This window comes from Nothobranchius furzeri, chromosome 4 (assembly GCF_043380555.1).
Source record: "Nothobranchius furzeri strain GRZ-AD chromosome 4, NfurGRZ-RIMD1, whole genome shotgun sequence".
Lineage (NCBI taxonomy): Eukaryota > Metazoa > Chordata > Actinopteri > Cyprinodontiformes > Nothobranchiidae > Nothobranchius > Nothobranchius furzeri.
In genome coordinates this window covers 63,865,620-63,882,356 of record NC_091744.1, presented here as the reverse complement: position 1 = coordinate 63,882,356, position 16,737 = coordinate 63,865,620, and the positions used below count along the sequence as shown (strand labels likewise).

The 16,737-nt window shown below is 44.1% G+C and overlaps 1 protein-coding gene across 1 annotated transcript; it reads left to right on the top strand.

Moving 5' to 3' along the window:
• The first annotated feature begins 2,102 nt into the window (after positions 1-2,102).
• On the top strand, positions 2,103-3,266 carry LOC129153551 (HMG domain-containing protein 3-like). The gene is made up of 3 exons (XM_070550604.1): positions 2,103-2,264; positions 2,349-2,997; positions 3,097-3,266. Exons 1-2 carry the CDS (start codon positions 2,210-2,212, stop codon positions 2,897-2,899), a joined length of 606 nt encoding a protein of 201 aa, XP_070406705.1. The 5' UTR covers positions 2,103-2,209; the 3' UTR covers positions 2,900-2,997; positions 3,097-3,266.
• The last annotated feature ends 13,471 nt before the right edge of the window (positions 3,267-16,737 follow it).

Sequence of the window (16,737 nt, the reverse complement as noted above, 5' to 3'; positions counted from 1 at the left end):
TGTAAAATGTTTTTTTTTGAAGAATTTTCCTCCCAAATCTATTACATGCTAACTGTAATGTGTTATTTCTGCTAAAACCTGAACTTAAATGTGTATATGCTGTTTATCTGTTTTTCTCTCTGTTTTAGATGCACATATCAATCTGGAATTCGGGCTTAAAGGAGACATAACATGAAAAACCCACTTTTTTTATCCATTAACACAGTGTGTTTCACATTTTAAGTGTCTAAGTGAGCAAAAAGGCTTATATTATTCACTGGAGTTGTTATTTAGATATTTAATAATTAAGTTTTGGGCATATTTGTCCACCCGTTTAGTTTTTCAAATTATCTATTACATCAGTAATTTATTTCGTCAGGATAACTACCAAATATGGTAATGGCCCTCGGCTAAACACAGAGCCAATCCGCCATTTTTTCAGGTAAGATTTAATTATATTTGTTAGCAAAGTAGACTGATCTTGGGAATTTCACTGCAGCACTGATGTCCACCTCTGTGTACACATTAGAGAGAATTACCACTTTACAGCTAAACACATATTTAATAAAGATATAGGCTACGCATTGCAGACAATAAAAACAAAGTGGTAAGCATTAGAATTATAATGATCACATTAAAGAACATTGAGAAATGTTCTTTATTTGTCACTAGAATCTCAAATCTTTAGATTAAAATGTAACTGCTTTTTATCCATTTTCAGCCATTAAGACACCCAATATAAAATAAGACTACTTATAAAATTATTTATAATTATATGTATGTATATATATAGATAGATAGAGATCTTAATAAAATATATTCTTTTAATGGTGTTTTAATGAGCTGTATCATTTTTTTAAACATTTTTTATAGAAATAAATAAGCAAGCAGCATTCCTTGTGTGTGTGTGTGTGCTCACGCGTGCCTGCTCGCTTGTCCTTCTGTCGGCCGTGACGGATGTGTGTGTGTGTGAGTGCGCGCGCGCACGTGCCTGCTCGCTTGTCCCTCCGTCGGCCGTGACGGGTGTGTGTGAGTGACTACAGACAAATGCATGAGAGAGTTAGCAGCCTTGAAACGGCTTGATGAACTACTCTCCCCACATGTTTTGAAAATGCTAATATGCTATGCTAAATAATGATTTCTCTATAGAACTACAAAGTCCAACTGGGGGAGGAGAGTACAGGTCTGCACTATGGAGGGGGGCGGAGTTTACAGCTCCTCCTCCAGTTTAAAGAGACAGTACCCAAAAACGGCTCGTTCTCAAGACTCTCCTCAGAACAGGGGTAGATGAGGGTCTGTAGAGCAACAATAATGAGGAAATCAGACCAAAGAACTGCAGATCCACTGTATTTAGACCCCAACGGAAGGATTTAGATGTAAAAAGGAATAACTTAAAAGCATGTTATGTCTCCTTTAAAGCCAGAATTGCAGGAATGCAACACGTGCTGCAGAGGACTCTTTCACTGCCCTCTGTGCCCCACTTCCAGCCCTACTGTCAGGGCAAAGATTGAGGAGCATCTAAGTGTGCATATGAAAAATGCTTTGCATTTCAACGGTATGTTTGTATTAAATATACTTTATAGTTATAAATATGCACTTTTTTAAGCACTTCTGCAGTATCTTTGTTGACTTAAAAGTTGCTGTTGACATTGTACAGTTCAGTGGTAGTTATGGACTTACACAGAAAAGGGGTGTTCAAGTTAGCAGGTAAGTTTAATGTACATTTGTGTTCATAGTTCATTGTGTACATTATGTGCATGTTTTATGAGTCAATTTATTATAGTGAGTGACCTCAAAGCCCAGGCAGACTTCAATGGTGAACATGACATTGAAGGTTTTTGGAACTCTGTTCACCTGGAAATGATAAGCCGTGGGTTTTTTCCAAGTGAGTGATGGCAAAAACTTATTCAAAGTCATTCAGTGTTTTAAAGTAATTTAGATTGTAATGAAAAACATGCCATTTTCTGTAGGCGGCGCGAAGAATCCATGTTCAGTTCCACCAAGTTACACGTCCTGGGCACCATGGATCGGGAATGAAACTCGAACAAGTGACATTGTGCTTAACACAGAGTTTCAAAAAGTAGGAATAAGCTCTTCACTAGCCTAGTGAACTAGACCAAATTCTTGCTTTGCAAAGTATGAGGTTGGAGTGGTAAGAAAATTGTGTAAAGCATGCAACATCGACTCCAAAGGCTCCCGCTTTGATCTCATCACCAGACTGAGGGAGAAGATGAAGAGCAGGCAGACATATGATAAGGTGTTTCAAAGCATATGGGGTGCCTCTGGTAAGCTTCACTTAGCGATTATTAGAAGTAGCATTAAAATATGTAATTACATTCACAAACAACTTTTTAAATCTTTGCTTGCAGGAGGATGGTCTGTAATACTATGTCCACATGGCATTGTATACAGTGTTAAATTTAATCTTCGTGCTGAAAGTCCCCGGGATTTTGCTGACCTTCTCCTGTCCTGGAAGCACATGCCAAACGTCTGTGTTTACGATTTTGCGAGGGGTTTGGCGGCACACACCAATTTGCGGGTTCCTGATAAACTGCCATTTCACCCACATGAAGGTCGACTGGCTGAGCCCACTGAGGAAAATGTCAAGGCTGCACAGGATGGAAGCCTGAAAGTGAATCTTCCATGGCTACATGAAAGGATGGATAGTGTAAATGAAGATCCTCATCCTGTCACTGGATCATCTGACCATTATGTCCTGGATGACAGATTTCATGAGGGAAATACAAAAGATCCCAAGGACATATTACGCAGAATTCAACTTGTCCCAGAGCTGAAAGGCTGGCTGAACAGTCAAGTTGTTGAACAGTTCTTTGCAAACATGAGGAAAAACAATTACTTTTTAAGTAACATGAGTCCATCCACACGTGTTTCTGATGAGAAATATGACTCATCATTATAACACTGTCACCAACAAGAAACTTCTGGAGAGGCAGCTAAGACATGGTCGACTTGGAAACATCAATATCTCATTGTCGGCACTGGCTCAAGCTGTCGTAGGTAAGTACATGCATTGTCTCATGACCAGAACGCTACCAATGGTCACATGTTAGATTTGTTCCTATCTGTGTGTTTATATTGTTTTCTTTGTGTACCTAGCCCCACAGGTGTGCAATAAACCCAGAGAAACCACAGAAACGGTGTTGAACCCAGCACCTTCAATGTCTGGTGACACTGGTAAAATTTCTTATTTTGAATAGTGATTGTCATATACAGGTGAAATAATAATCTTGCATTCATTATCTTGTTGTAGTTGCGGGCTCGTAAACGAACTTATCTGCTGTTTCAAATGAATTTCCGTCTGTAAACAGTGCTTATTTTTCTTGCATTTGTTTGCATTTAATATGCATTCTATTGAGTGTTTTGTCTGAAACCTGTTAAAGTCCCTACATATCCTCAGGAAGGAGTTGACAACAAGAAAGCCAATAGAAGGTCAACAGATGCAACGTTTCCTGACCTGTGTGGACCACCGTGCGAAGCTCTGACAAAGCCTGAGAACATTTTGGCCAGCCGTTCATCGTGGTGTTTTGTACCGCACCCTGGCCAACAACAGCTTGTATGTTAAAGTTTTCAGATGTCGCAAAGTGCAACGTGCTTATCTGATTTTGTCATCCACAGTCTATGACATCTCTCTGTTTTTTAGCTCAACTATGTTCTGGAAGTCAGCAGACCCAAAGATGAGCTGATTGTTGAAACGTCTTCTGGATGCCTCACGCGGGCAGATTTTTGGGCACTGGGTTTAAACAAAGAAATGGAATCGACTGTAAGTATTTTGTTTCTATGAATATGAAATAATAAAGTGTACTTTAATTTTTTTTATGATTTTTTTCTGTTTCAGATTGCAAATGGCTGTTTTGAGCTTATCACTAAAATTGTTCAGTCAAAGGTACTGTATGTTGTATAGGATGATTGTCAAGCTTTAATTTAAAGAGTTGTTGTTTTAAATTTAAATGTGCTGTTTTTACATTCTAGGGGATAAGCATTTACATAGAAAATCTGTATGTCACCCGGACTTGGCTTGCACCCTATGGCTGTGATCCATTGCAGTCCTTTCCTGTAAGTGTACCGTCTGGTGAGAGTTCATATACACATAGGCATCATTTTAACCGGGGACGCCGGGGACATGTCCCCGGCAAAATTTGTGATTGGCAGCTGTGTCCCCCCCCCCACTTTCAAAAACGCCTGCTGATGAGGATTTTTGTTTTACCAGCTCAGATCTTATACCAGGGGTCGGCAACCTGTTCCCATCAAAGAGCCATTATTACCCGTTTCCCACGGTAATTTTGGACGGACCTTAATAAGCAGTGACTTAAGTGAAGCAGGCAGGTCGCGCTAGAAAATTTAGTTTAAAAAGACGTCATAAATGTGTTTCCCCGTCCTTTTTATTTATAAAATATGAAGTAAAAACTCACAATTCAATTTTCATTCATTTGTCATTAATATGTAGTCTACACCCGTGCGTTAAGTGGACCATCTTCCAGTAAAAGCAAAGCATCCAGCACCACCTCTCCAAATGCGTAAAATGTGCATCAGCCGCTAGTTAGGCGCGCCGCGCGCACCATCAGCTACGTCAGCCCAGACAAGAGCAGAGCAAATAGAGAAAGAATAGAGGATAATTGTGTCTGGATGTGGATGGAGATTACATTTTACATCAGCCTGATCATCATTTAAACACGTAAACCATCACCTGTCTTCTAGTCCACGCTATCAGCATTATTTTAATTGGTGTGTGTGTGTGTGTGTGTGTGTGTGTGTGTGTTTTCCACTTCAAACACTGGTCTAACCAACCAGACCAGCGTGTCCAGTAACATATTAATGTTACAATTAAACAGTTTCCCTTCATGTAGGCTAGGAACATTTCACCTGCCGTGGCCCGACCGCTTCTGCTCCACATAAACTTTGTGCGTGATCAAATGTCTCTACGCGTCATGCGTCTCCATATTAGAGACGGGAACAAGCGCTATTCAGCCAAAGTTTCATAATTTCATAAAAAGAACATTTTTCCAAGTGACACATCCCTCAGAGAGACCAGGTGTCCAGACCGCTTCAGTGGGAGGAAATCTTATCGCATGCGCCGGTTCTGCACTGCGCTGCGAACCTCAGATCTTCAGCTCACTGTCCACCGTGCGCTCCGAGCCGCGCTGAACACAGTGTCCAGTATAAAGCTCTGATGTTCTGATGGGAATAATTTACCTCTGCGATGTGCGTTAACGATTAAAATGTCAGCTCATCCATGTGCATCAGTGTGCGTCGGGGTAATTCTTTCAAACCAAGCAACATCCTTGAGTTCATCTGTCAAAATAAACAGTCAAATGGAAATATATGTAACCTGCCGTTTATCTGTTTTGCCTTCCTGTGAAGATTGTTGCAAAGAGAAACAATTAAACTTGATTAACCCCAGAGAACCAGAGCGCAAGCGGGAAGATTCCTCCCACTGAAGCGAGTGTTTTCCAAACCCTGTCTCTCAGAGAGACTTGTCACCTAGAAAATGTTCCCTGATTATGAAACTTTGGCTGAATAGCGCTTGTTCCTGTCTCCAATGTGGCGACACATCCAGGAGCCGTCTGAGGAGAATCCCAGAATCTCACATTGTCTTCAGCTCATAAAGTGCCTATATGATTACGCACAAGCGTGACCCGTCAACCCGGTCTCACAGTAAGACCGGGTTGGACCTGTTCAGGTTTACGCAGACAATCTTTACATTTAGAATTGGCATATAGATGTAAAATTAATGCAGTAAAATATAAAGCATTTTATTTAAATATCCATTCATTATTTTACAAGCACAGATGTCAGATGGATGGAAGAGCCTCATGCGGCTCCAGAGCCGCAGATTGCCGACCCCTGTGCTAGCCTACTTTATTGTCCCCAGCAAATTTTAAACCCCACTCAAGTGTATGGTTATTGTCCCCAGCAATTCTGAAAACAAACTGATGCCCTTGCATATACAGAATACTTCAAAATAAAATTCTGTTTCAGACTGATGCTCAGAGGATGGACATCATAGTTCTCCCTCTCTGGACACCTAGGTGTCATTTTAACCGGGGACGCCGGGGACATGTGCCCGCAAAATTTGTGATTGGCAGCTGTGTCCCCCCCACTTTCAAAAACGCCTGCTGATGAGGATTTTTGTTTTACCAGCTCAGATCTTATCCAGGGGTCGGCAACCTATTCCCATCAAAGAGCCATTATTACCCGTTTCCCACAGTAATTCTGGACGGACCTTAATAAGCAGTGACTTAAGTGAAGCAGGAAGGTCGCGCTAGAAAATTTAGTTTAAAAAGACGTCATAAATGTTTTCCCCCGTCATTTTTATTTATAAAATATGAAGTAAAAACTCACAATTTAATTTTCATTCATTTGTCATTAATATGTAGTCTACACCCGTGCGTTAACCATCTTCCAGTAAACGCACAGCATCCAGCGCACCTCTCCAAATGCGTAAAATGTGCATCAGCCGCTAGTTAGGCGCACCATCAGCTGATCAGCCCAGACAAGAGCAGAGCAAATAGAGACAGAATAGAGGATGATTCTGTCTGGATGTGGATGGAGATTACATTTTACAGCAGCCTGATCATCATTTAAATACGTAAACCATCACCTGTCTTCTAGTCCATGCTATCAGCATATATTTTAATTGGTGTGTGTGTGTGTGTGTGTGTGTGTGTGTTTTCCACTTCAAACACTGGTCTAACCAACCAGACCAGCGTGTCCAGTAACGTATTAATGTTTCAATTAAACAGTTTCCCTTCATGTAGGCTAGGAACATTTCACCTGCCGTGGCCCGACCGCTTCTGCTCCACACGAACTTTGTGCGTGATCAAATGTCTCTACGCATCATGCGTCTCCATATTAGAGACGGGAACAAGCGCTGTTCAGCCAGTTTCATAATTTCATAAAAAGAACATTTTTCCAAGTGACACATCCCTCAGAGAGACCGGGTTTCCAGACCGCTTCAGTGGGAGGAAATCATTGCATGCACCATGGTTCTGCGCTGCGCTGCGAACCCCTCAGATCTTCAGCTCACTGTCCACCGTGGGCGCTCCGAGCCGCGCTGAACACAGTGTCCAGTATAAAGCTCTGATGTTCTGATGGGAATCTTTTACCTCTGCGATGTGCGTTAACGATTAAAATGTCAGCTCATCCATGTGCATCAGTGTGCGTGGGGGTAATTCTTTCAAACCAAGCAACATCCTTGAGTTCATCTGTCAAAATAAACAGTCAAATGGAAATATATGTAACCTGCCGTTTAACTGTTTTGCCTTCTTGTGAAGATTGTTGCAAAGAGAAACAATTAAACTTGATTAACCCCAGAGCCACCCAGAGCGCATGTGGGAAGGTTCCTCCCACTGAAGCGAGTGTTTTCCAAACCCGGTCTCTCAGAGAGACTTGTCACTTAGAAAATGTTCCCTGATGATGAAACTTTGGCTGAATAGCGCTTGTTCCCGTCTCCAATGTGGCGACACATCCAGGAGCCGTCTGAGGAGAATCCCAGAATCTCACATCGTCTTCAGCTAATAAAGCGCCTATGATTACGCACAAGCGTGACGCGTCAACCCGGTCTCACAGTAAGACCAGGTTGGACCTGTTCAGGTTTACGCAGACAATCTTTACATTTAGAATTGGCATACAGATGTAAAATTAATGCAGTAAAATATAAAGCATTTTATTTAAATATCCATTCATTATTTTACAAACACAGAGCCGCATCAGATGGATGGAAGAGCCGCATGCGGCTCCAGAGCCGCCGACCCCTGTGCTAGCCTACTTTATTGTCCCCAGCAATTTTTAAACCCCACTCAAGTGTATGGTTATTGTCCCCAGCAATTCTGGAAACAAACTGACGCCCGCACATCGCAGAGGTAACTTTATTCCCATCAGAACATCAGAGCTTTATACTGGACACTGTGTTCAGCGTGTAGCACACTGGAATATGTTCCATATGGTTTGTTTATTATGTTCCATATGTTGTGTTTATTTCATTAAGGGTTGAACAATTTAGGTCTCAGGATATATATATATATATATATATATATATATATATATATATATTAGTTAATCTATAATGTTACCAGTTAGAATGTTATCCATAATGCTTACTGGTGTTAAACAGAAAAGAAAATGTTGTACTAGTCCTTTAAGAGAAGAAAAAGAAAGGTTGGACGAGGCTTTTGAAAAAAAAAAATGGATGCTTGAGTTCTGAACCAGGGGCATTTTTCCAGTTAATAAAAGTTGCAAAAGTACGAAGAAAAACGTGTCGTCTGGCAGTTCGTTCAAAGGGGGCAACATAATCTTGGTGTTTCCGCCCGGTTCAAGCAAGTATTGATAGTGAACAACCTTTTTTTGTTTTTTTTTGGCCGAAGGACAAGGTGGCAATGCGAGGACGGGAGGTGAGCTAACTCCCGTCAGCGAGCTGCAGCTGTTAGCTTGTCAATTTAACAACCAAAGGACTACGGAACCAGAGATAAACAAGACGGATAATATATGTGGATAAAAGCCAGTGAGTAGTGCAAACCGAATAATGGACGGGGACAATGAATGGGAATCGCTACTGGCAGATGTGGAAAGGAAGCTAACAACATTATCACTGACTGAGCTGAGGGCTGTGTGCACAGAGCTAAAACTGCAGGCCAGTGAGGATGTTACTTCATGCCGGCTGCTAAGGAGAGCCGTTCTGAGTCACCTGGAGAGTATGGACATTACAGGGTTGGAAGATGCAGGACTCTCAGAGTTGTTAGCCACAAATGATATTATTGACCATTTAGCAGCAGGAAAGGATCAAACTGAGCCGCTGGTGCCGGAGAAGAGGGAGACGACGGCGCTGACAAACACGCCGCCCCAGAGCCCTCTGGTGGACAGAAATGGTACTGCATCCGAATCAACACCACAGCGTTCAAGCAGCACTGCTGGCCCAGAAACAGACTCTCTGCCAACCAGAACCCATGTAAATATGTATCCTGTATACAGAAAAGACTTCAGAATTATTGGCCAAATTGGTGAAGTGGGACAAAAGGAGAGATTAAATTTCACAAGCCTTGAGAGACAAATTGAACGTGGATTAAAGAAAGGCTATGATGAAGGTGAGATTGTGGAAGCAGTAATCCAGTCCATCGCACCTGAAGTTAAACTAAAAAGTTATTTAGAAAGTAGACAAGAGCTGTCACTACAGTCTTTAAGGCAAGTTCTCAGGACACATTTCGTAGAGAAAGATGCTACTGAACTGTATCATTCATTGACACGTGCCATCCAAGAGCCACAAGAGACTGTTGTCCAGTTTGTAATACGTGCCATGGATCTTAGACAGAAAGTGCTCTTTGCCTCTGAGAGAGCAAAAGTTGGACTGAAGTATGACTCTGAACTCATTCAGACCCAGTTCTTGCAAACGCTGCTGACAGGAATCAGAGATGAGGCGATACGTGCTGATATCAAGCCCTACTTGCAGCAACCATCTATTGGAGATGAATTGCTACTGGAGAAAGTAAGTGCAGCACATACTGTGGAGACAGAGAGAAGAAATAAATTACAGTCTGCTTCCAAACAAAAAAACGTTAAAGTGGCCGTGGTTCAAGAAGAGGAAAATGTCGAAGTTCATAAAACTGACAATCCAAAACAAAATCAGGGCCCTTCCGCTAAGCCAAACCCCATTCTCGAGAAGCTTGACGCCAGTAATAAGGTGATCTGTGAAGCGCTGCAGAATCTTACAACACATGTTGCTAGTCTCAACCAAGTGCAAGCAAGAAGATGGGAGGACAGACTACCCAAAGACAAAAATAAAACACTAACTACTGCTAAACCAATGCCACGAAAGTGTAGTGAATGTGAAAAATCAAATCCTGAGGGGAGGTGCACACACTGCTACAAATGTGGGAGCAGCGAACACTGGGCTGTTGGCTGCCGCAAAAAGAAAAACTCCACCGCAAGCACCTGTAAAATAGAAGTGCACTCTGATCATTTGAAACCTGTCACCATGTCACCTTGTCAGACTTCCATGTCAAAGAAACAAGAGAGGACAGCAAAACTAGTGGGACATAAAAGCCTCGTCCAGTGCAACCTTGGAGGCATCTCATGTACAGTCTTATGGGATACGGGATCCCAAGTGTCCATAGTTGACATTGACTGGAAGAAGAAAAATCTACCAGATGCTGAGGTTCGACCTGTGAAAGAACTACTGGATGAGGGTGTCTTAAATCTCTCCACAGCAAATGGGACGCAAATGCCATATGAAGGTTGGATTCTAGTAAATTTCAGCCTGGCTGAAAATGAAGAAAGTGAGCTAGCAGTTCCCGTGTTGGTGAGCACATTTCCACTCACAAAACCAATCATAGGATTTAATGTCATTGAGGAGCTGGCACAGCCCAACATGTGTACTGACAGAAACATATCAAGCAAGTTTGTTTACAGCCTGGGTTCAGCGCTGGATGTTGGACATAGAAGGGCAAAAGCTGTCTACTCAGTTTTGAAAAAGCAGACAAGTAACCCAGAAGGCCAGATTGCAAGGGTGGGAAGACAGGATGTCATTGTCCCAAAATGCGAAACGCTGAAGATAAATTGTGGAAAGCTCAGAAAAGGCATCTTAAGGGAAAAGTATGCAATATTTGAGCCAAGTGAAGACACAACGTGGCCGACTGGATTACAAATACAGCCACAGTTGATACAGTTACCCACAGCTGACAAGGCACCCATCTCAGTTGTGGTGGAAAACTGCACCGATAAGGACATCAGGCTGCAGAACAGAACTATTATTGGCTGGCTATACACTGTGGATGCTGTAAAGGATGTTGAAGAAGCCACTTTGGCAGAAAATGAAAGAGTGAATGGAAATAAAAGTGACCAGCCCAAGCTAGGCCAGGATGCACCAGAGCAACTGGGTGAGAGGTCCCCACCTGTTGAGGAACCCTGGTGTCCACCTGTTGATCTTTCTCATTTAACACCAGAGCAGCAGCTCACGGTGAAACGGATGCTGTTGGAAGAAAGTGACGTGTTTGCCCGCAATGAGTGGGACACAGGCTGCATTCCTGATCTCCAGATGATGATACGTCTAAAGGATGACATCCCTGTGACAAAGACATATAACGCCATCCCTCATCATCTGTATCAGGAGGTGAAAAAGCACTTACAAGATCTACTCAGCAGAGGATGGATACAGAAATCAACATCTTCGTACTCGTCACCTATAGTGATTGTGAGGAAAAAGGATTTGTCAATTCGGCTCTGTATAGATTACAGACAACTAAATGACAAGACACATCCCGATCGCCACCCCATCCCCAGAATTCAGGAAATTTTGGAGAACTTAGGGGGGAACTCATGGTTCACAGTCCTTGATCAAGGAAAGGCTTACCATCAAGGCTTTGTCAGTGAAGAGAGTCGTCCGTGCACTGCCTTCATCACACCATGGGGTTTATATGAGTGGCTCAGAATCCCCTTTGGACTGTCAAATGCTCCAGCTGCATTTCAGCGGTATATGGAAGGGTGCCTCGGGGACTTGAGGGAGGAGGTTTGTGTACCCTACCTTGATGATGTCTTAGTTTTTAGTAAGGACTTTGATCTTCATGTGGAAAATGTAAGGAAAGTGTTGCAGAAACAAAAGAGCTGTGGGATTAAACTCAGACCAGAAAAATGCAACTTTTTTAAGAGAGAAGTGTGTTATGTTGGACGTGTTATCTCAGAAGAAGGATATAAGATGAACCCAAAAGAAGTGGAGGTTATCCAAGCTCTAAAGGAAAGAAAACCAAAAACAGTCAGAGAAGTCAGATCCTTAGTTAGCTTTCTGGACTACTATAGATCCTTCATTGCTGACTTTTCTAGGATTGCTAAGCCACTTTACGACTTGCTATCCCGTCCAAAAGCTGAGAAACAACAAAGAAAATGGGACCACCGGTCTCCTCAGTTACCTCCCTCACAACCAGTGGAGTGGACATCAGTGCATCAGCAAGTGTTGGGGAGGTTGGTTGACGTGCTTTCAGATCCTCCAGTGATGGCGTATCCAGATCTTCGGAAGCCCTTTGTGTTGCACATTGATGCATCTGAGAAGGCTTGGGGGCTGTCCTGTACCAACGTCAGGAAGGAACACTGAGAGTGATAGGATATGGATCACGAACTCTGACACCAACAGAGAAAAATTACAGACTCCATTCTGGGAAACTGGAATTTTTAGCCCTCAAGTGGGCTGTAACAGAGCGATTCCGTGATTATCTCCTCCATGCTCCTCACTTTACAGTGTACAGTGATAATAACCCCCTCACCTATGTTATGAAGACGGCAAAACTAAACGCTGTGGGTCATCGCTGGGTGTCAGAGTTGGCAGATTTTCACTTTATTCTGAAGTACAGGCCAGGGTCTGTGAATCGTGATGCAGACTTCCTATCTCGCCAGCCCACAGAAATTGAAGAAATAATGGCAGGATGTACAGAAGAGTGCAAACCTCATGACTTTGCAGCCGTTGAGGAAGGCCTGAGTGCTCAGAACAATGGCGAAGCAAACTGGATCTCAGCCATTACCTGCAATGATAATGTACTAACTGAGATGAACGCTGGGGTTGAACCTATAGTCCAACCAATACCCATCAGTGACATCCAAGCCAGTCCAAGAGGAGATCCTGTGATAGGAAAAGTGATTGCTTTAACGGAACAATATGAACACCTGCGATACAAAGATAAAATCAAGGAGCCACCAGCTGTGAAACGCCTCTTAAGGGAATGGCCACATCTTCAGTTGGATGAAGATGGAATCCTGTGGCGGAAAACAACTTCCCGGATGCAACTTGTTGTCCCGGAAAAATACAAACTGTTGGTCTATCAACAGCTTCACGAAGAAATGGGACATTTGGGAGGCGAAAAGATGGTGTCTTTAGCCAGAGAGAGATTCTTTTGGCCAAAAATGAGGGAAGAGATGGAACATTATGTGACAAAAGTGTGCCGTTGTTTAAAACAAAAGAGACCAAACCGGAAGACGAAGGCATGTTTGCAATCCATTACAACATCAACACCTTTTGAGATGATCTCCATTGATTATCTGCACCTAGAGAGAAGCAAAGGCGGCACGGAGTACATCCTAGTGATAGTGGACCACTTCACAAAGTTTGCACAGGCTTATTCAACATCCAATAAGTCTGGTAAAACGGCTGCACGTAAGATCTTTGATGACTTCATTCTCAGATTTGGCTTCCCAGCCAAAATTCATCATGATCAGGGAAGGGAATTTGAGAATGAGTTGTTTAAAAAACTACAAAGCTACACTGGGATTCAGCATTCAAGAATGACTCCATACCATCCACAGGCCAATCCAGCAGAGCGTTTTAACAGGACTCTGTTAAGCATGCTGCGTACGCTGGAGGAGAGACAAAAACCCACCTGGAAAGATTATCTGAACAAAGTGGTCCATGCGTACAATTGTACTGTCCACGAGTCAACAGGTTTCTCTCCATTCTTCCTGTTATTTGGAAGGGAACCCACATTACCGATTGACCTCATGTTTCCCAGAAACAGACCTTCTCAACAGTCTCTGGCTGGATATGCTGAGAAATGGCAAGAGTCAATGAGAGAAGCTTATAGCATTGCTCAGGAATACATGAGAAAGGCATGTGAGCATGGACAAAGACAATACAATCAAAAAGTGTGGGGCTCTGTGCTAGAACCAGGAGACCATGTACTGGTCAGGAACCTCACGGAAAGAGGAGGACCAGGAAAGATACGGGCTCACTGGGAGGACAAAATATATGCAGTAAAAGACAGAAGAGGAACTGAGGGTCCGGTGTATGTGGTGAGACAGCTGGACGGAGGAGGAAGAGACAGGATTCTACACAGGAATTTACTGTTACCATGCCCCTATCTTGTGGAGAAAAAGAACATCTCAGACATGAAAGACAGAAAAAAGGATCATATGAGAATCAGGAAAAGTACTCAAAACTCAAGGACAAAGGCTCCGGTTGTCCTACACCACACTGAGAGTTCCAGTGAAGAGGAGTATGAAATATGGGTGCCTCAGCAGAGGGAGGATGATCAACACACCACAGATGCTCGAGTTGCCAAACCTGCACTCTGCCCATCTCCAAAAGAAAAGAGTCAGCCACTGGATGAAGAGGATGATTCCCTCCACCATCATCAGATGGGAGAGCTCGTACCTCAAGAGGAGGAACTACAGGGACAGGAGATGTTTCTGAGTGATGACTCAGATTCTGAGGCTCAGACGCTAAAATCCCAAGTTACAGAAGAGGATGCGGCATCATCAGAGGATGACCAGGATGTGGGACATGTTAGAAGATCTACAAGGACTTGTCAGCCAAAAAGTATCCTTACCTATTGTGATGGACAGAAGACGGAAGCTGTCGAGCTCCGAGGGTGTGGTGATTGGACACCAGCTGGTCCTCGTTATGGATAACGAGGCCAGGGAGGATAAAAGGGTGACAGACCTACTGAGAGGTGCGCGTGGTCGACCTGTCATTGTGGCATCGGACTTTGGGGGGTGGGGTCGTTCGCAGCTGGTTAGGGCTGCCGGCGACGAAGATAGCTAAACAGGTGGTTAGAGTTCCAGCGTCAGGAGGGAAGGCTGGTCGCCTTCTTTAGACAGCAAGGGCTGGGCTTAGGTGGTGCCAAGACCACGCCGACATCTGCCGCTACGGACTCTGGCAGTGGATTTACTTGTGGATTTACCCGCCGTCCTCGCAAGCTACATCCCGGGGCGTTGGACGGTGCTGGAAGCTCAGACCCCGGGGAGGGGGGTCACACCATCTGTGACAGCTAAGTACCGCTGCTTGTGTGTCTTATGCCGGATTGTGATTTTAGGAGTGGAGACTTTGGCCACAGTATTTTAGTATAGGTTTTATGATTGGGGTTGATTTGTGTGTTTTAGCAGATTGTGTAATAAAGTATATCCTTTTATAAATCAGTGCCTACTGGTGGTGTGTTCAGGTTCTGACTGGAGGGCAAGATATTCTGCCCGTGCTGCCCACGGCTACTTTCATTACACTGGTGTCAGAAGTGGGATTTAGCAATCCAAAATGTCAGAACCTGAAAATAACACACCTCCTCTGTTGAGACCAGCTGAAAATCAGCCCGCGAGCACAGCAGCTCGGCCGATTTTTATGCCGGAGAGCTTTTCCGGTGTTGGCCGTGAATGGGCAGACTGGGTTGAACAATTTGAAATGGCAGCCGATATAAATAACTGGGATGAGCCCCTTAAGTTGAAGTTTCTGTGTCTCCTGTTGTCTGACAAAGCTCGAGAGGTTTATAATGGCTTGTCAGGGAGTGTTAAAGCAAATTATGCCATGTTGAAGGAGCAAATGGGGAAGTGTTTGGATCCGTGCGACAGCGCCGACTGGAGTAGAGCTGTTTTCTCCGCTCGACGTAGATGGCATAATGAAAGTGTCCGAGAATTTGGGATGGCATTACGACGATCTGCTGTTAAAGCTTACCCGACAGCGGATCCCAACACACAAGATTTGTTGGCTAAAGATCAGTTCATAGCTCATGTGGGGAACGGGGACATGAGAGTGTGTTTACGGAGTGCCAAACCCGTGTCACTTGAGGAGGCCATCAACCTAGCGGCGGAGCTTGAGCTCATTAAGGGTTTGGAGACCAGCTCAGTATCTGACACAAGAGTGAGAGGGATAACCGAGAAAGATGCTAATGATGGAAGCATTGCTTCGCTAGTGGGGGTGGTCGAGAGCTTGAGACAGGAGGTGAAATCCCTCCAGAATGTGGTGCACACACTTTCTGTACCTGTTGCATCGGGTCCCCACCATGACACTCAGAACACGAACTCGCAGCCTAGGCAAGAATATTCCCGGAAAAAGGGAAATGGGAGGTTGGGAGGCTGCTGGGAGTGTGGCTGTAACCGGCATTTACGTCGGGACTGCCCTTACGTGCAGGGAAACTAGAGGGGGCGTGTACAGTGGGTCAAATGCCCGCCCCCCTCTCTGTTGTTGAGACCCCTGTAAGAAGAGGAAATGCTGGGTACTTGAAAGCCAGGATAGGTGGGTGTGACTGCCAGGTTCTGGTAGATACAGGAGCTTCCCATTCTGTGATTTCGCGAAAGCTGTGGTTGTCCTTCACTCGAGGGGTGGGTGAATTAACTCCATACGAGGGCAATGTTACAGCTGCGAATGGGGGAGGAATGTGCATTATGGGATGTTGGCAAACAACGTGTCAGCTGGGCCCCCTGGCTTTCGTGGCGGAATTCTTGGTATCAGACATCCCCTCAGATGAGGTGTTGTTAGGATTTGATTTTCTGTCCAAACATGGCATGGTGGTTGATCTGGGCACCAAAACGTGTAAGATCATGGGCAGAGTGTTCCCACTGCTTGACTTGGAACCTTCTTTAAACCCACAGGTCGTAGTGGTGCAAACGGATACCGTAGTTCCGCCGCGAAGCTATAATACCAGGACAAATTAAGGACAGCTGGGGTGATTATGCCCAGGGGTTGCTAGAGCCATCTGAACACCTTTCTAAGCGCTGTGACTTGCTTGTGGCGAGAGTTATTTGCAAGGTTGACCAGGGCCAACTCCCAGTGCGGGTGATAAATGTGAGCGACGACCCACTAATGTTAAAAGGCGGCATGAGAGTGGGCACGCTTTTCACTGATGTTGAGGTGGAAGACGAGCGGACAGATCGGGTGAATAAGGAGCAAGGCTCTCAGCCTTGGACCGTAGAATCTTTGATGACCCAGTTTAAAGTTGGTGAGAAAGGATTCGCCCCTGCGGAAGTCGCAGCAGTTAGACAGCTGCTCCTACAAAATCTGTC